Source organism: Dipodomys spectabilis, unplaced genomic scaffold, assembly GCF_019054845.1.
Source record: "Dipodomys spectabilis isolate Male_0828 unplaced genomic scaffold, ASM1905484v1 ptg000051l, whole genome shotgun sequence".
Classification (NCBI taxonomy): domain Eukaryota; kingdom Metazoa; phylum Chordata; class Mammalia; order Rodentia; family Heteromyidae; genus Dipodomys; species Dipodomys spectabilis.
Window position 1 is genome coordinate 936288 of NW_024870728.1, and position 19779 is coordinate 956066.

At 50.4% G+C, this 19779-nt stretch overlaps 1 protein-coding gene across 2 annotated transcripts in view; it reads right to left on the bottom strand.

Moving 5' to 3' along the window:
- Positions 1–19779, bottom strand: part of Inpp5d (inositol polyphosphate-5-phosphatase D) — a 118422-nt gene that overhangs the window by 67690 nt on the left and 30953 nt on the right. The window contains exons 3-4 of one of the 2 annotated variants that reach the window (XM_042679056.1): positions 2911–3061; positions 1326–1418 (exon numbers count right to left, since the gene is read on the bottom strand). In XM_042679056.1, the coding sequence (XP_042534990.1) occupies positions 1326–1418; positions 2911–3061 (244 nt within the window). The remainder of the gene's footprint in view (positions 1–1325; positions 1419–2910; positions 3062–19779) is intronic. The other variant, XM_042679057.1, reaches the window with a different exon arrangement.

Consider the following 19779-nt stretch of genomic DNA (forward strand, 5'->3'; position numbering starts at 1 on the left):
TGCTTTTTGCTAGTCAATTGGAGATGAGAGTTTCATGGACTTTCCTGCCCATGCAGATCTCAGCTTCCTGAGTGGGTAGGATTCCAGGCATGAGCCACCAGCATTCAACTTGAAATGTTAAATGATCAACGTGAACTAACATGAACTAGTCTGAAGGACAGGCCCCTTGCCCATGCCTTTCAGGTGGGCATTCTATCACTGAGCCAGGCCTGGAGCCCTTTGCTCATCCTTTTTTTTTTGGTTGGTCGTGGGGCCTGAACTCTGGGCCTGGGCGCTGTCCCTCAGCTCTTCAGCTCAAGGCGAATGCTCTACCACTTGATCCACAGCGCCACTTCCGGCTTTTTCTGCTTATGTGTGCTGAGGAATTGAACCCAGGGCCTCATGCATGCAAGGCAAGCACTCTACCACTGAGCCACCTTCCCAGCCCCTTGCTCATCCTTTGTAGCTCCCTTTCCTGCACATGCCACAAGTAGGCAAAGGTTCTGAGTCCTCAAGTCTAGGACTCCCTGCCCAGATCCCTTCCCACTCCCAGCCCTCAGCCACGGCTCTCTCTGAGTACTTTTTTTGAGCCAGTCCTGGCTCAGGGCCTGGGCACTGCCCCTGAGCTTTTTTTTTTTTTTCTCAACCACTTGAGCCACAGCTTCACATCTGGCCTTTCGGTGGCTAATTGGAGATTCAAGAGTCTCATAAACTTTCCTGCCCCGGCTGGCTTCAAACTGGGATCTTCAGATCTCAGCTTCCTGAGTTGCTAGGATTATAGGCGTGAGCCACCAGCACCTGGCGGGACTTTCTTTTGGATGGACTGACATTTTACTTCTCTCCCTCTAGGTTTTTAAAGATACTTTTGAGTCTGTGTTGAACCCCAGGAAGTATAACCTCTTGAGAAGACCTGGGTGGAATTAGCCACCTTGGACCAGGGGTGGGGGGGGGGGGGGTGAGAGGGTGGATGTCCCGTTGCTCTGGGTCCTGTTGACCACTGGGAATCGCATTTGGGGAAGTGAAGCTAGCAATCATGCGACCGGGCTTTCCTTTCCAGTCGGAACAGGAAGTGTGTCAGGACTTCCAGACAGCATCCCGGGGCGTGGCCAGCCAGGGAGGTGTCTGCGGTGGGGAGGTGGGAGGTGGGGGGGGGGGGGGGGATGTGAGGAGAGCACCTGCCGGACATCGCTCCCGGGTCTGGGCCCAGGCCCAGGCCGCCCTGTGGCCCTGGGTGGCACAGCTGGGGCATGCGCAGATGATCACCGATTTGCACGTGGCTCAGCCATCACTGAGCCCCAAGGACTCCTCTTACTCAGACTAAAGTTGGCAAGTAGGGCATGGTCTACCTGGGTCCCCTGGAGCTGTAGCCCCTCTGGCTCCTCCACCAGGACTGGGCAGGGGGAGCTTCTCCAATCTGTCCTCTAATAGGCAGTTATGAGCTGGGCAGCCACCGGGAGGGTAGGGAGAGGGCTGGTGAACCACCCGCCTCCCAACTAGCCCAGGAGAGACAGACAAAGAAGCCTTGCACACACCCAGCCATGGCCCACCAAGGACAGGCAGGGTCCAGGCCAGCACTAGGGAAGAGTCCTGAGCAGCTGAGAGGTTCAACAAGGGTAGCCTGAGGTTTTCTGCTAAGAATTGACCTTTGCCCTGGGAGCTATGCCTGTCATCCTAGCTACTCAGGAGTCTAAGATCTCAGGATCATGGTTCAAAGCTAGCCTGAGCAGGAAAGTAGTCCATGAGACTCTTATCTCCAATTAACCACCAAAAAGCCAGAAATAGGGGGTTGAGAAGGTGGCTTAGTGGTAGAGTGCTTGGCTAGCATGCATGAAGCCCTGGGTTCCATTCCTCAGTACCACACAAAGAGAACAAGCCGGAAGTGGTGCTGTTGCTCAAGTGATAGAGTGCTAGCCTTGAGCACAAAGAGGCTCAAGGACAATGCCCAGGCCCTGAGTTCAAGCTCCAGGATCAGCAAAAAAAAAAGCCCAGAGTGGACCTGTGGCTCAAGTGATAGAATGCCTGCGTTGAACCAAAAAGCTCAGGGACAGCTCCCAGACCCTGAGTTCAACCTAAATACTTGTGTGCATGTGTGTGTGCATGCATGCACGTGCACACACACACATATACACATACACACCCCACACACAAGAATTAACCTTTGAGAGGAGAGGAGAGTGTTTCCAGGACATCTCTGTTTGGGCACAACTTTGTCGGTGTGGCTTGTCAGCTGGGTTTGGCTGCATGGTGTTTGGGGCAAGCTGTGCCTTGTCTGTATCTCGGGACTGTATTTATCTTTGCCAATATTCTTTTAGTGGCTGAGTGTTTTTCTCCCCACACTGTCCCCATTCCTTTTCTTTTGGCGGGGGGGGGGGGCCGGGAACGACAGATCTTGCTGTGTCCCCCACACTGGCCTAGAACTTGAGATTCTCCTGCTTCAGCCTCCCAGGCTGCTGAGGTTAGAGTCACCGCACCCAGCTTTGTCCCCCTTGTCCTTCTGCTTCCATTCGAGGATCTCCTCCGTTGTGCTCACAGTGAAATTATAATGAGAACGTAGTGGCTGCTTATATACTGCTCTCTCCATACCAGACTCTGGGGCAACATTTGTACCACCCCCCCCCCCTTCCATGCTGGTACTGAGGCTTGAACTCAGGGCCTGGCATAGTCTCTTAGCTCCCCTCCTCCCTCCCCTCAAGGCTAGCCTCTTGTGATATCCTAAAGAGTTACTGCAACCCCTCTTTAAAGGGAGACTGTGGTTCAGACAGGGCGTGTAATTTTCCCGAAGTCACAAAGCCATGAAGACAGACAGGAATTCCAAACTTTTGTTAGCCAATGTCTTGCCCTCTCTCCAGCAGATCCGGAACTCTCTAGAAGTCTACAATGTGGAACGTAGAGGGCTAGACTGCAGAGGCACCCCCTCCCCGCCCCTCCTACCCGTGTCTTCCTCCGGGTCTTCTGCTGGGTCCTCCTCTTCCAGCGGTACGGGGTACTGTAGGTGGGTCACCAGCCCCATATTTTCCTTCTTGTAGAACTCGATGAGCTGGTCCAGCTTCGTGAAGAACCTCATGGGGACGCCTTCCGAGGCCTGAGGACCAGACACACTGGGCTGTCAGCTGCCTTGGAATATCATTGAGCCGGGGAGGCTGGGAGCGACTGACTGCAGACCTGAGAAAGCCCCGGGCTCTCCGCCCACACCTCACAGCCTCACATCCTGCCAGAGGGCTGTTGTTCCAAAGACTGTGTGGAGCGAGGGCAAGGATGACATTATCCCAAAAGAAATGTACTCATTGGGGCTGGGAAGGTGGCTCAGTGGTAGGGCGCTTGCCTTGCATGCATGAGGCCCTGAGTTCGGTCCCTCAGCACCACATAAGCAGAAAAAGCTGGGAGTGGCGCTGTGGCTCAAGTGGTAGAGCGCTAGCCTTGAGCTGAAGAGCTGAGGGACAGCACCCAGGCCCAGAGTTCAGGCCCCACGACCGGACACCCCCCCCAAAAAAAAAGAAATGTACTCATTATTGACTTATGTAACTAACCTTCCTGTACGTCACCTTTATAACAATTAACAAAAAAAAACATGCTGTCTTTTTGTTAAAAAGATGGAAAAGTTTTTCTTTTTTTTGGCTAATTAAAATATTTATTTCTGATGGCAAGAGTTAGAAATTCAGATTCTTTTTTTTTTTTTTTAAATAAGAATAAATCACATGGGGCTGGAAAGGTGGCTCAGTGGTAGAGTGCTTGCCTTGCATGCATGAGGCCCTGGGTTCAATTCCTCAGCACCACATAAGCAAAAAGGGGAAAAAAAAGCCGGAAGTGGCACTGTGGCTCAAGTGGTAGAGTGCTAGCCTTGAGCTGAAGAGCTGAGGGACAGCGCTCAGGCCCAGAGTTCAGGCCCACGACCGACAAAAAAAATAAGAAATAAAACTAATAAAAAATAAATAAAAATGAATCACAGGGGTGGGGATTTAGCTCAGAGGAGGAACACTTGCCTGGCAAGGGCAAGGCCCTGAGTTCAGACTCAGCGCTGAAAAACAACATGAAACAAAACAAAAGGTAAATCACGCGTAACCACACTCTCAAGAGATCTGTTTTCAATGTTTTAGCAGTGTTTTTCTAGGGTATGTGTATGTGTGAGTGTGTGTGTTCTCACACACAAGTGTGCTTGGTGGGGAAAGTTATTTTTGCCTCCTCACCATCAAGACCAGTTCTGAAAATTATTATTTTCCTTGGTGCTGAGGATTGAGCCCAGGGCCTCTAAAAGGCAGTGTAGATCCTTCCTTCCTTCCTTCTTGCCTGCTTGCCTTCCTTCCTTCCTTTCTTCCTTCCTTCCTTCCTTCCTTCCCTCCTTCCTTCCTTCCTTCCTTCCTTCCTTCCTTCCTTCCTTCCTTCCTTCCTTCCTTCCTTCCTTCCTTCCCTCCTTCCTTCCTTCCTTTACTGGGGATGGAACCCAAGGTTTTGCCCATGCTAAGCAAATACTCCTGAGCTACTTCTCTGGCCCTTGTGTGTATGTGGGGGTGGGGGTGAGGGAGGGGTAGTAGTGGTGTGGGGTGTCTCTGGGGCTTGAGCTCAGGGCCTTGTGCTCTTGCTTGTTTTTGTTTTGTTTTTTGTTTTGCATAAGACTGGAGATCTACTACTTGAGTCATATTTCCACTCCCAGCTTTTTTTCTGGTTTATGGGAGATAAGACTCTTCTGATTTGTCTTCCAGGGTTGGCTTTGAACTGTGATCCTAAGATCTCAGTCTCCTGAGTAGCTAAGATTGCAGATTTGTGCCATCACACCTAATTTATAATTCAGTTCTTATCTAAGCCCAGAAAATGTTCTAAGCTGCATGGAAACCCTATCTTGTTTCGAGTTCTGCTGTTTATGAAGGAATCCCTCCTGGCTCTTCTAATGCTCCGTGGCCAGGCCTCCTTCCCCCAAGTCCTGGGGCTCAAGCAGGAAAGTGGAGGTCCTTCAGCAGCCCCTAGCCCAAGCAGACCATATCTTCACGTAGGCTCTGTCCCTGCTGGCAGAAGACAGGGGCAATGGATCAAGTTGTGTGTAGGTAATAGAATGAGAGCCATGGTACTCCTCCTCTGGGTCTTCCCTGACCTTGCGTGAAGGTAACACCCCTGGCCACCAACCACAGAGGCCACCTGACCCTTTTTTTTTGTTTTTGTTTTTGGTGCTGTTACTGAGGTTTAAGCTCAGAGCTCTGAGCTTTGTGGCTCAAGGCTGGTGCCACAGCTCTACTTCTGGCTTTTTTCCTAGTTCATTGGAGATAGGAGTCTCTGGGACTTGCCTGCTCAGACTGGCTTTGACCTGCAATGCTCAGATCTCAGCATCTTGAGAAGCTAAGATTACAGTGGTGCACCACAAGCACCGACCACACCCACCATCGTAACAATACCTTCCATATCAAGCTTTGAATGTGAAGGTCAGCATCTAACTTCTCTGCTTCCTTCTGAAGGGAATAAGAGCCACCATTTGTGGCAAAGAAAGCTAAAGGGGCTCTTTGCCTCTATCTGTCTTCATTTGTCAGCTTGTCTCTCTGTCCCTCCAAGTGTATCGTGCCTGGGGGCCTATGTGCGTGTGTGTGTGTGTGTGTGTGTGTGTGGTGTGTCTGTGTTTGCATGGATGGCTTAAGCTATTCAGTAAATTTACAGAGTGATTAACAAAAGGTTTTGCATATTCTCTTTGATCGTTTCCCTTGTTTTCACAAAGCCCACACTAGCAATCTCAAGCCTGGGTAACTAGAAATATCTAAGCAGAAGCTGAGTTTTCTAAATAGGAACATCAGTAAGTTCAGAAGCAAACATGAGCTGAACAAGAAAATGAGTCTGACACAGTGCAAAGCCTCTGCGCTGGAATCGGTTAAAGCAGTGGTGAGTAAATGTCACCACACCAAAGCATTTCCAGCTAATGGACGACTCGCTGTTAGATGTGTGGAAAGGGCCAGAAACCCAAGCTACAGGACACTAACGATCTAGCATGTTCAATTTCAAAGATGTGAAATACGAAAAGACAAACAACTTACAATTGACCAGTGCTGTGAACTGGGCCAGAGAAGTAAGAGGCGATCTGCAAGCGAGGCAGGCTCAGAATGCTGTACACCCCCTCCCCTCCTAGTTCTATCTAGGAGAGGACTAAGTGTGGTCTCCCTCTAGCACCTCCTGGGGGTAATTCCTGGTCTGCTTGCAGAAAAAGTGGGCCAGTTCTAACCAAAGTGAGTCACCAAGTGCCTCAGAACCCCTTACATCCCCAGCCTGAGCTGCACAACAAATGCCTACCTAAGGCTTCATGCATATGCACTGCACCTCCTACACATACTTAAAACCGTGGATGGCCACCTTGTATGTGCGCAGTCTGCGCATGTACAGAAAATCTGCCTGCTTAGCAGGGCACCCGTGGCTCACACCTGTCATCCTAGCTACTCAGGAGACTGAGAGCTGAGGATCGTGGTTCAAAGCCAGCCCAGGCAGGAAAGTCCGTGAGATTCCTCCTTTTCTCTGGGGTCAGCCTACCATCATTACCATGAACTCCTCCCATGGGTTTTAAAGCCTAGAAAGCTAGAATTCTTTACCTTGAGCCATTTAGCTGGGACTTAATCTATCCTTGAACAGTCTTCTCTCCTTCCTTTCTCTCTAACAAACTTGCTTTGCCAGTTTACATTTGTTGGGAACACTGGGAATCTGGTATCTACACCTCTGGGACCCCCCCCCCCCACCCCCAGGTAACCCCTCTGCAAGGCTGCAGAGCCATTACTGATGGCCAGGAAAGCTTGGAGGCCAGAGACTGGAGGACCAGGGTTGCTGGCGGTGGACCTGGCTCCCAGGAAGATAGGGGATGCAGGGTTGTGTTCAAACCTCCAGGAGGGTGAAGCAGCCTGTCTGAACAGGTGGGCTGGGCAGAGAATGGCTACCCAGAGGCACTCTGAGGAGCGAAGCCTTGTGCCATCTCCAGGTTCTATGGCCTGGGGTGCGCCCTCCTTCACTCCAGTGTTAGAAACTTAATCATGCTTCTTTGGAGGCTGAGGTCTGAGGATCACAGCTGGAAGCCAGCTAGGGTAGGAAAGTTCATGAGACTTTTAATCTACAGTGGAGCTGTGGCTCAAGTGGTGGAAGACCAACTAGCCTTGAATGAAAAAGCTAAGGAACAGAAGAGCCCAGCCCCTGCGGTCCAGCTCTAATATAGGAGCAACAGAAGAAAGAGGAAGGAAGGGAGGAAGGAAGGAAGGAAGGAAGTGAGGGAGGGAGGGAGGGAGTGATAAAGGAAGGAAGAAAGAAAGAAAAAGGAAGAAAGAGAAAGGAAAAGAGTAAAAGGAAGAGAAAAAGAGAATGAGAGAAAAAGAAAAAGGAAGGGAGGAAGGAAGATAGAGGGAGGAAGGAAGATGGAGGAAGGAAGTAAAAAGAAAGAAAGAACTAACTGCTTCCTTCAAAATTAATAGTATTTAAGGTGGGGACTCTGTGTGTGTGTGTGTGTGTGTGTGTGTGTGTGTGTGTGTGTGTGTGCGTGTGTGTGTTTGGCACTGGTTCTGAGATGCTGTCCCTGAACTTTTTTGCTCAAAGCTAATGCTGTACCAGTTGGGCCACAACTCCATTTCCTGTTTTCTGTTGTTTAATTGGAGATAAGAAGCTCATTGACTTTACTGCCAAGCTGGCTTTTAACCTCAGTGTTTGGCAGTGTTTGGATCTCAGCTTTCTGAGTAGCTAGTATTACAGGTATGAGCCACTGGAACAGGGTTCAAAGCCAGTCCAGGCAGGAAAGTCCCTGAGACTCTTATCTCTAGTTAACCATAAAAAGCTGGAAGTGGTGCTGTGGCTCAAGTGGTAGAGTGCCATCCTCGAGCACAAAAGGTGGGCCTTGAGTTCAAGCCCCAGGACTGGCACAAAAAAAACATTTTTTTTTTTTTTTTTTGGACCCAGGTTAAAATTCACAGATTCTAGAGGAAATTGGGGAGGAGAAAGGCAGGGATTACAGAAGCTGTGGGGCTGCCCACACCGGGCCAGGGTGAGGAGCATGCTCTAGACCCGTGGGTGGGAGCCTCCATCCGGGCAGTACAGGAAGGAGCAGCCCTCCCCCCGCCCCACGCCTGCACCTGTCACCCTTAAGCTGGGCCTGAAAAGCGCTGTATCAAGGGCAGTGCGCCCAGCAGGCCAGGCCCGTGAGAGGCTGGGTCTGCCTACGGGGCAGCCATGCGTAGCCCTACCCTCTACGTGCATCCACCAAAGGTGCTGGTTTTATTCTTGCTGGTCCTGGGGCTTGAACTCAGGGCCTGGACACTGTCCCTGAGCTTCTGTGCTCAAGGCTAGTCCTCTACCACTTGAGCCCAGGAGAACGGAGTGGAGAGCATGAACTCAGAGGTGGCACAGCCCTCCTGAGCTTGGCAGAGGGGAGCGGCTACCTCGCTCCAAGTAGAACACAGGGAAAGGCTGTACTGGAGCCCAAAGAGGGCACCAAACGCAGGGGAGCCCTCCATGGAGCTAGAGCAGTAGATCCTCTGCTGCAGGTCCTCTACCTGACAGCTTCAAGCCAGGGGATGAGGGAGCAAATGGGAATAGAGGGAAATAGAAGCAGAGCCAATCAAGTTGCAGCCCTCCAAGGGGCAGTGGCAGTCACATGGCCTGGGGGCGGGGGGGGGGGGGAGGGGTGGGCTCAGATCAGGGGTGGCATCTGCCACACTTCCCACCAGGAGGGGACAGGTTTGGATGCCTCCCTGTCCAGCCTGCCCCACATTGTTCCCCAAAAGACATGCCAAGTCATTTTGAAACAGAGAAGGAGCTCCTGAAGGCTGGAGATGCTGCTAATCTGAGCCCTGAGTGAGCTGTTACTCTGGGGGGGGGGGGGGGGGGGAATGGGGTGGGACCAGGGCTGTTGGGGACATTTCTGCTCTGCAGAGTCTCACTGGCTTATCAGGGACAAATTACTTCTCTCCTTCAGCAGGCAAGTTACTCATGTGACAGCCTGGTTGTGAAAATCAAATCAAATCAAAACAAACCCAAACAGCAGAATTTTCTACTTCAAATATACTTGGTAGTGTAGGATGTCCCACACGCAGAGAAGATTTTTTTTTTAAAGGCAAACCAATAGGCTGGATATTAATTTATGATCAGAGATGGACACTGGCCTCTCATGCTGTAGTCCTAGCTTCTCAGGAGGTTGGGATGGGAGGATGGCTGTTCAAAGCCAGCCCAGGCAGACTCTTAATCTCCCACTAACAGCCAAAGAGAGCTGGGAATGGAAGTGTGGCTCTAGTGGTAGAGTGCCAGCTTTTAGCAAAAAAGTCAAGCAAGGGGCCTGGGCATTAGTGCTCATGCGTGTAATCCTAGCTACTCAGGAGGCTGAGGTCTGAGAATCAAGGTTTGAAGACAATTTGGGCAGGAAAGTCTATGAGACTCCAATTAACTACCAAAAAGCCAGAATGCTGCTGTGGCTCAAGGTGGTAGAGCGCTAGCCTTGAGCACAAAAGGTGAGGGACAGCGCCCAGGACCTGGGTTCAAGCCCAAAGAGTGGCACATGTGCATGCATGTGTGTGTGGACACACACACACACACACACACACACAGCTCAGAACTCAATATCACACAGAAAACAAAAGAGATAGGATCTACTTCTGACTATGAAACAAAATACCATCTCTTCTGCAGCCTCCTTTTAACGTCTCTGGGCCTATGGCAAGTTCCCTGCCATTTCCAGAAGGTCTTTTCTACCAGGCATTGGCAAGACAGTAGCTCAGCTTAGATTCCACTGCTCTCATTGCCTCAGGGTCTAGTATCTGTGCCCGTCTCCCTCAGAGGCTCCCAGGGCCTCGAAGAGAAGGGACATTATTAGGCTCAGCCTTGAGGTCCCCAGGTTTTCTCACAGAAGAAGCTGGTTGGAAATAAGCAAGGTTGAGAGATGCACATTGTACAAAACATACCTTACAATTGACATGTGGATTGTCAAAGCTGGATCTGTGTGTGTGTGTGTGTGTGTGTGTGTGTGTGTGTGTGTGTGTGTGTGTGTGTGTGACCTGGGGCTTGAACTCAGGGCCTGAGTGCTGTCCCTGAGCTTTGGTCTGCTCAAGGCTAGTGCTCTACCACAGCTCCACTTCCAGCTTTTTTGGTAGCTAGTTGGAGATAAGAGTCTCATGGACTTTCTTCCCCAGGCTGGCTTCAAACTGCAATCCTCAGATCTTAGCCTCCAGAGTAGCTAGGATTACAGACATGAGCCTCCAGTGCCTTGTTCAAGCTGGATCTTGCAAGGAGCAACCTCCCCCCCCCACCCCCAACCAACCGCCCCAGGGGTCAGGGTCTCTAAGACAAAGGACAGCTGGTGTCCAAACCATGGGCAGCTCAGTTCTGCGCACCCTGAGAATGGTTGTGTTGCTTGTTCCAGTTCCAGGGCTGACTCTAATGCCCGCCACAGCAGCAGGAGGTGGCCACGTGGATTGAGCAGGTCAGAGCTCTGGCTGGGCTAAATCTTCCCAGGCAGTAATTTTAACTCCAGCACTGTCTGCCTTCTGTAAATGCAGAACTGAAATAGAACTAGCCCTGAGGGCGGAAGTTGGCCAGGAGCAGAGCAGGAACTGTGGAATGCCAGGCAGTCCCTCCTGAAAGTCCTGCCAGCTATGGTTTTAAATAAAAAAGGTTAGAACCAGGCACCGGTGGCTCACATCTATAATCCTAGCTACTCAGGAGGCTGACACCTGAGGATTGAGGCTCAAAGCCTGAGAGAGGCTTATCTCCAATTAATCAGCAAAAAGCTGGAAGTGGAGTTGTGGCTCGAGTGGTAGAGCAACAGCCTTGAGGAAAAAAGCCATGCAAGAATTTGAGGTCCTGAGTTCAAGGCCCCAGTACCAACACATAAATACACATACACATACACACACAACTTAATCACTATGAAAGTTTTATACATGATGGCAAGGTATTAAGAAGAAAGTTCATGCCTGTAATCCTAGCTACTCAAGAGGCTGAGATCTGAGGATCACAATTTGAAACCAGCCCAGGGAAGGAAGGTCTGGGAGACTCTTCTCTCCAGTTTTAAAAGCTGGAAGTGGAGTTATGGCTCAAGTGGTAGAACACTAGTTTTGAGCAAAAGTAGCTCAGAGATAGCACCCAGGCCTTGAGTTCAAACCCCCAGACAGGCACAAAAAAGAAAATAAAGAAAAAGAAGAAAAGAAAAAACAAAGTAAGAAGACCTGTTTATTATCCTGCCACACCAAAGCTCATTGCAAGTTCAGTGGGACCGCACAGATCTCAAGCAGGGGTGGAAATACTCTGTTGGCAGCTATGAACGGCTGTGGGGTGACTGCACAGATCTCAAGCAGGGGTGGAAATACTCTGTTGGCAGCTATGAACGGCTGTGGGGTGACTGAGGCGACCATGTCTATTTCTGCTCCTCAGGGAGGTCACCTGGCTCTGGGAAAGCTGTTGAAGGTGAAACTGGCACACGCTGGATCTCGCCCCACTCCAGAGGTCCATGAATGCAGCCACACCTATGAGTAGAGTGCCACACGGGCTGGGAAGGATGCGGGCGCGGGGTGGGGGTGGGGGAGGGCAGCACTAAGCCTTGGGGGGGTGGGGGTGGGGGAGGGCACTAAGCCTTCGGGCTCTGGAAGCTCTCACCTCCCCTGCTGCCCTGCTCCACGCCAAGGCTCCGCCCTAAGCCGCTCAGCGGAGGCTCAGGCTGGACACCTGCCATCCTCGCCACCGCCGCCACCACCCGTCTGTCAGGCTCTCACTGTGGGCTGGGCCCACATCTGTCCAGGCCTCTGCCTCTACCCTGGCCCATCTCTGCCAGCCCCTCCAATGTTTTATTTCCCCTCCTTCCTGAGGACCCTTCTCAAGCTTTAGCAACCTCCTGCCCTCAAACCTCTTCCTGAAAGTCATGGACCCTTTGCAAAGGGGGAAGAAAGTGGAAGGGGAAAATTGGGCCTTTGGATATTTGGCAGAGGTTGGATCTTTAAGAGTGATTTTGCCAGGCACTGATGGCACATGCCTATAATCAGCTACTCAGGAGGATGAGATCTGAGGATCATGGTTCAAAGCCAGCCTGGGTAAGAAAGTCTGGGAGACTCTTATTTCCAATCAGCTATCGGAAAACCAGAAAGGGAGCTGTGGCTTAAAGTGGTAGGGTGCTAGCCTTGAGCAAAAGAAGCTCAGGGACAGCACCCAGGCCTGAGTTCAAGCCCCATGACTACCCCTCTCCCCCCAAAAAAAGTGATTTTGAGCCACTAAGGGCAATTGAGAGCGTGTTCAAAGTTAACTATCGCGCCGTGCGTCTCCTGACATGAGCACAAGTTGTACAGCACAGCACTATTTCTGGTCAGTCCTGCAGAAAGTTCACTCAAAGTGGTAATCTCCAGACACTCCAAGACAGCCTGTTCCCCCAAAATGTCTAGGTCAGGAAAGACTAGGAACTGTGCCCAGCTCAGGGACAATAAAGGAGATCACACACACACACACACACATATTTCACATATATATATATAAATATAAACATAAGACTCTGTGTGGAATGCTGGTTTAGGGAAGGGAAGTCATATGTAACTTTCACAATACATAAGTAATAGATGTAGATTTTCCTATTGAGATTGCCAAAGAAATTTGAATAGAGCCAAAGGAAAGGATGAACCAACGTTAACTTCCTGGTTTTGATGCCAAATGTGATTTGGGGGAGAGTCCTTATGACATAGGAGAGAAACACTGAAATGGGGTGTTGTCGGGAGCTTACTCTCCAATAACTCTGAGAAGCAATAGTGGTGCCATAATGGAATGAGACCCTTACTAGCTGCTGAAATGCTCAAGGAGGAAAGCAAGGGAAGGGCACCGAGGGCCTCTTTGTACAATGCTTGAAATTATTTTAAAATAAACAAGTTAACGACAACAAAAAAGAGACAACTTTTTTCTTAATTGGAGTGGTGTTATAGAAACACTTTTTGGGAAGGTTTCTTAGAATCAGTTCAGGTAGCTTAGCTCTTTTCGTTTAATCAGTGAGCACTGGAACATGTAACATACAAACATGCACATGTACACACAGATGCAAACACACATACAAACATGCACACATGAACACACCTGCAAACACATAGGCAGTGCACACACAGACGTGCATGCACACAAAGCACAGACAGACTCATATATATATATATATATATATATATATATATATATATATATATATACACACACACACAAACACACATGAACACATGCAAATACATGTGGATTGAGAAGAGTTTAAAAGGGGTCCTATCTTAAAGTATTATTTTTTTTTAATCAAATAAAACCATTTTAGATGTATGTACTCCTACAGGCTTTTGTGCAAAATCTGCAGATCCCTTGGCAATATCTAAGCTACTTGGAGACTAAGACAAATGCACCATGGGTAGAAAATAGAACCCCAGAGAGTCAGTGGGACCAGGCAGTGGGAGGAGGCAGGAGGGCGGCAGCAGGCAGCAGCCACAGGCAGGCGAGCGAGCAGCCAGCGCAGCGAGCGTCTGGAGGAGTGCAGGTCTCTCGTCTCCCCTGCGGTGCAGTCTGATTGCCCAGAACAAGGGCAGCACTTGCTCCAGCCATGCAGGTAGTGGGCTAGAGCTGGAGCCTCAGGTGCTATGAGCAGTTGTGTGGAGCTGGGCTCCTGGAACATCCAGTGTTTGTGAGCAAGGCTATCTTGTTTGTAAGCTAATGGCTGGGGGAAGGTGGTAGAGGAACAGGCCTGGGCCTCGCTCTGTCCTCTGTTCTGAACTAGATTTTGCTTCAGCCAAAGCCTGATGGATGGCATGACCCTTGGGAAAATTTTGTAGGTCTCTGGGTGGGAGCAAAGGCTCGGGCTGGGCGAGAGGCCGCCCCATCTGCAACATGTACACCGGGCAGGCCTGTGGGTCGGGGGCTGTGGCAGCTGGCAGCAGAGCCCTGGGCTGGCACAGGGACCTGGGTGCTCCTGGAACAGGAGGCAGAGGAAGCATCTTCAAGGTCTTCCCCGTCAGAGATCTGATGCTGCGCTCTTCAGCTTTCCTTTTGCCTGCTTTTGGGAAGACTCCCTGGACCGATTTGACATAGGCTCTGCCTTGTGTCCAGGCGTCCCTGAACTTGCTTCTCCACCAAATTCCCACCTCTCGGGCTGTCCTGTCCTCCACCCTCCAATGCCAGCACCTGCCAGCCAGAGTGCCAGGTCCCCTCTTGGACACGGTGTGCACGTGGGCTCCTTCAGCTTGCTCCTCATGGGAAGCGAGGACCCTGAAGGCCCCAAATCTCTGCCCCGCACTTGTCCATATCTGGTGTGCATGTGTGCGTGGTGGGGGAGTCGAGCTCTCTTCCAAGCCTCGGCAGCTTAGGACGTGCTCTGAGCCCTCCTCTGAGGTCTGGGATGGTGTCACTGAAGGGAGAGCAAGGGGACTGATGTGGCAGTGCCGTCCTCCAGGGTATGGCCTGGGTGTTTGCAGTCAAACCATCCTCTGGGAACCCCAGATCTACAATGATGTCTGAAACTGGGTCACCAGAGTCACATCTGGCAATTAGATGTGCGCCAATGACACGCACAGTCATTCAACACCCATGGGAGAGCTTCAGTGTCTCCCCAAGAGGCCATACGTGCCTGGCAGAAGCTGGCGGAGGAGCAGGGAGGGGGGGAGACCTGCACCCTGTGACAGGGCTTGGAAAGCCCTTGTACTGGAATGTCGGGAGTCAGCCCTGTGCCGCATCATGCTGTGCTTGGCCAACACGATGTGGGTAAAGGGTTCAGTTAGGAGCTGTTGCCTCTCCCGGGCGCCTGAGATCTGCGGCCAGGAGAGAAGGCTGGGAAGCCTCGGTCCTTCAGCCTGGGCCAGGGAGGGATGAGGAACTGCCCCACAACTTGACCCGCAAAGCCTGGCATGCAGCCTGGTCCAGCAGAGGGTCCTTGAAAGATGGGCCCAACCACAGCAGAAATCAACAGTAAGAACTTCAACACACACTGTTGTATGGTGTGTGTGTGTGTGTGTGTGTGCGTGTGCGCGTGAGTGCGCGTGCTCACACGCACATGCCAACACTGGGCTTGAACTCTAGGCCTTGTGCTCTCTTTTTTTTTTTTTCTCAAGGCTGACACTCTACCACTTCTATATTGGCTTTTGGGGGTGGTTAATTAGAGAAAAGGGCCTCACAGACTTTTCTGCCTGGGCTGACTTTGAACTGCAATCCTCAGATCTCAGCCTCCCGAACAGCTAGGATTATAGGCGTGAGCATTAGCATCCAGCTGTTGCCTGATTTTTTTTTTTTTTTTTTTTCAGTTGTGAGTCTTCAACTCTGGGCCTGGGTGCTGTGCCCAAGGTTCTTTAGCTCAAGGCTAGTGCTCTACCACTTGAGCCACAGTGCCACTTCTGGCTATTTCTGAGAAGTTTATTGGAGGTACAAGTCTTATAGACTTATGGACTGGCTTTGAGTTGCAATGCTGGGATCTCAGCCTCCTGAGTAGCTAGGCTTACAGGTATGAGCCACTGGCGCCTAAAACTAATGTTTTAAAACACAACTGTAAGTTAAAAATCTCTACTCTACCATCAAGTAGCTGTGTTCTCTGGCACAGGACAGGGAACTCTATTAACTATTAACTCCATTAACTCTTTTAACTGAACATTGATTGCTACATCAATTTTCTCTAAGACCTACTTAGTTCAAGAGGTGAGAGTGCTTGCTGTCAGCCGGGGGCATGGAATCACAGAGTAGCCACCATGCTAATGCCGTGCCAACACTGTTCAGGTGAATAAACCGAAGCTCAGAGGAGTGGAATGTTTTCCCCTGATCACAAGTTAAGAGGAGAGGCAAGTGAAAAAAAAATATCCTTCCCAAAGGTGATATAAAGAATAGGCAAGCCGGACACTGGTGGTTCACTCTTGTATTCTAGCTACTCAGGAGTCTGAGATTCAGATGACCATGGGTCTAAGCTAGGCAAGGCAGAGACTGTCTCCCAAGTAACTAGCAAAAAGTTGGACTGGAAGCATGGTTCAAGTGGTAGACCAACAGCCAAACAAGCAAGCTGAGCCAGCAAGCCAAGCAAGTTTGAGGATCTGAATTAAAAAAAAAAACAAAAACCCAATACTGGCAAAAAAGAAACGCCCAAAGGAATCAGTAAAACTAAAGTTACTTCAAAACAGGGTTTGGGGAATGTACGGGCTGTAAGTATTATTGAGCTGTCTGCCAGAAACAGGCTGGTGGCAGGCCCCCGGACTCAAGGGTGTGAGTTATGCCAGCTCTTGTGGTTTCTGACCCTGGTTCATATGGGCTCAATCCCAAATCTTCAGGAAGCCCTCCAGCAGGTTGTTCAATCTGGCCGCTCCGGTGGAATCCACGGCCTGGGCAGTTCACTGCAGAAATCGGCAGATGCTGCAAATCGGGGCCCTGTTTTCCTCCCCAGAGAACTGATTATCAGACGCTTGCAGGCTTGGGGCCTAGTGAGGGACATTCAGCATGGCAACAGAATCAGGATGGGCCTCCTGACCATGCCCACCTTCCCCTGGACGCCCCCGTCTCTAGAAAGCAACTTTGGATCAGGAAAAAGAACAGTGGAGGACACTCTCGGCTTTTTTGTTGATTCATTGGAGATAAAGGTCTCACGGACATTCCTGCCCAAGCTGGCTTCAAACCATGATCCTCAGATCTCAGCCTCCTGAGTAGCTAGGATGACAGGCGTGAGCTGCGGGCACCTGGCTGAGACCTGGTTTGTGAGGAGTTGGGGGACCACAGGGCTCACTGAAGAAAGCATTTTCCTATCAGAGGAAAACAGGAAGCTTCAGCGTGCTTTGACGGGCAGGTGGGGTTGTCTGCGGCCCAGAGATGCCAGAAAGGGGCAGAACAATGTGTTCTGGTTGGCAAGCTGAATGTGGGCTGTTCACATGTGGCCCTGTGGCTTTGCAGCGGGATCACCCCAGACCTCTGGGGAAGCAGCTCTGTTTCGGGGGCAGAAGCCAGGCAGCTTGGCTAGGCACCAGCTCTCAGGGGAACCGAAAGTCCCTGCTGCTTCCAAAAACAGAGGCGCCGCTGCACCCTCAGACAAAGGCCAGGCGGAGAAAGGGGCTGCGATTGTAGGAAGAGAATGCTGGGCAAGAGAGATGAATCTGCTGTGTGGGCGCCGGCGGCTCACACCTGTAATCCTAGCTACTCAGGAGATCTGAGGTCTGAGGAACGGAGCTCAAAGCCAGCCTGGGGCAGGAAGACGCCATGAGGCTCTTTATCTCTAATTAACCAGCAAAATGTCTGAAATGGAGCTGGGGCTTAGGTGGTAGAGTGCCAGCCTTGAGTGAAAAAGCTAGGGGACAGTGCTCAGGCCCTGAGTACAAACCTCAGTACCATCACACACACACACACACACACACACACACACACACACACACACCCCTAAACCTAGTAGATGAGAGTCACCTTTTTGTCTCACAAATGACATCATTGCTTGTTGTACGTGATGGAGACGGGAGGTCAGTTGCCCAGGGTAGGTGGGCTGGTGATGTAAATGGGGTAATGCACTGGGGGGGGGGTGGACTGCCCACACCTGAGAGAAATGTCCCACACAACTGAGGAAGGTTCTTCTCAGCCCCACTTACATCGTCCTGGGGTGATGTAGGTCTAAGGAGATGGGAGCGTCTCACTTTTCTAGGGAAGTTGGAAATTCTAGCTTATGATGCAAATCTTCCTGGATTTTAAAAATTCTCCAAGCTGGGCACCACTAGCTCATGCTGATAATTCTAGCTACTCAGAGGTCCGAGATCGGAGGATCACAATTCAAAGCCAGCTTGAGCAGAGAAGTCTATAAGGCTCTTACCTTTTAAATAACTAGACGCAGAGCTGTAGTTCAAGTGGAAGAGCACCAGCTTCAAGCAAAAAAACTATGGGACAGTGCCTAGGCCCTGAGTTCAAGAAACAGTACTGGCACACATAGAAAGAATGTCAAGGGTAAACAGGGCACTAAATCTAACATAGATACGACTAACATGTGATGGTTAATTTAATATAGGTAGATTTTGACCAAGCATTGTGACATTAATTTCTGAGTTTTTAAGAAGTCCCTGGAGCATAGTGTTGGAGGTGTTGTTTGGTAGAACATCTCCTGAGAGAAAGCATTAGGTACCAAGTTCGAGCCCCGGTCTCAGATCAAAAAAAAAAAAAAAAAGAAGTACCTGGAGCCAGGTGCCAGTGGTTTGTGCCAGGAAGACTAGCGTTTTAGTGGCAAGTATGGTGCGAGCCAGACGCAGCATGGCCTCCTGGAAGGCTGGTGTAGGTTAGACTGACTTCCTCCTCCTCCCCCTTCCCCTCCTCCCCCTCCTCACCTGCTGAGAGGGGGCTCTGCTGAAGAGCTGGATGCAAGGATGCTCTCAGATAGAGACACCAGGCAGAGTGCATCATGGGAGAGGGATCTCAACTCTCAACTGGAGGGGGAGGGGCAAGAAGCAGAGGAAGGGCTGGGGTGAGTAGGAGGTCTAGCCTGACAGAACCAGATCTTCAAACAGACCAGGTGGAGGGCCCGGGTTCTGGGAGGGCACATCCCAGGACAGATTTCTGCCCTGTTTTTTACTTTTCGCATGTCTCATTTTGTTTTGAATCATGCTCTTTTTGCTTTAGTTTGTTTTTAGATAGGGTCTTGTGCTTTTGCCCAGGTGGGCTCAGACTATGATCCTCCTAGATCCACTTCCCAAATAGTTGGGGATTGCAGGCCTGAGCTTCGGTGCCCAGCTCAGATTTCTGCCTTGTTTAGTAACACGTTAAAATATGGTTGGAGTAGGCTGTCTGCGTGTGTGAAAATAGAGTGATGAGACCGGTTGGAATTGTGGTAAGAAGGGAGTATAGGGTAATGGAGAGTGAGGATGCTCACGCATGGAGACGTGTTGCTGTCCGGCCCTGATCACTCACCCAGCATGAGCCTAACCCCAGAGGCAGCCCACGTGGACGAAAGTGGCTCACATCCCTACCCACCACAGGCTTCCCCGCTTCCTGCCTGCTTCCTCTTCCTCCTCCATCCCTTCCCTCAGCAATTTCATACCTTGTCTTTGATTTGCAGCTTCCTTCTGGAGAAACCTCAGAGATAAGAAGCAAGAACCTAAGATGGACTTTGCCACCCGTGTGCATTCCAGCAGCACAAGGCCTGTCAGAACAACCCGAGCACACCCTCCATCCTCCTCCCAGTAAGCTGCATAGGAAGGGACCAATGCGCTGTCTTCGTTAGTGTGCAAGACCATAGGCCCAGAGAAGCCAAAAGGGTGAATTCAAAAATGATGGTAACTAGAGAGAGAATTAAGGAAGAGAACCCCCCAGAAAGTGTAATTTTCACAGGCACCTGCAAACTGTAGTTAGGAAATGCCACAGTCAGAGATGAACCTTTTTGCAAAAGAGACAGGACTATATCACCTCCAAAGATGTAAAAGCCAGGTGTCTGTGGCTCACGCCCCTAATCCCAACCTACTCAGGAGGCTGAGATCTTAGGATTGGAGTGTGGTTCAAGTGGTAGAGTGCCAGCCTTGGGTAAAAAAGCTAAGTGAGTGTGAAGCCATGAGTTCAAGCGCCAATACCGGCACCTACACATACATAAAAGACCAGGGGATCTAAATACATAGAAAGAGAAGTCACAATCTCAAATATAAGAACTCGGTAGGGCTTTGGAATTTTGCTTTTAGTTTTTGTTTGCTTTGGTGCTGGGATCAAAGTTGTTATCTATCATTGAGCTACACAAATCCTGACCTCCCCAGCCTGACCCTCAATGATCTAAAGATATCTATTTAATTAATTAATTTATTTTTGTTGGTCGTGGGGCTTGAACTCTGGGCTTGGGCGCTGTCCCTGCATTCTTCAGCTCAAGCGAGCGCTCTACTGCTTGAGTCACAGCGC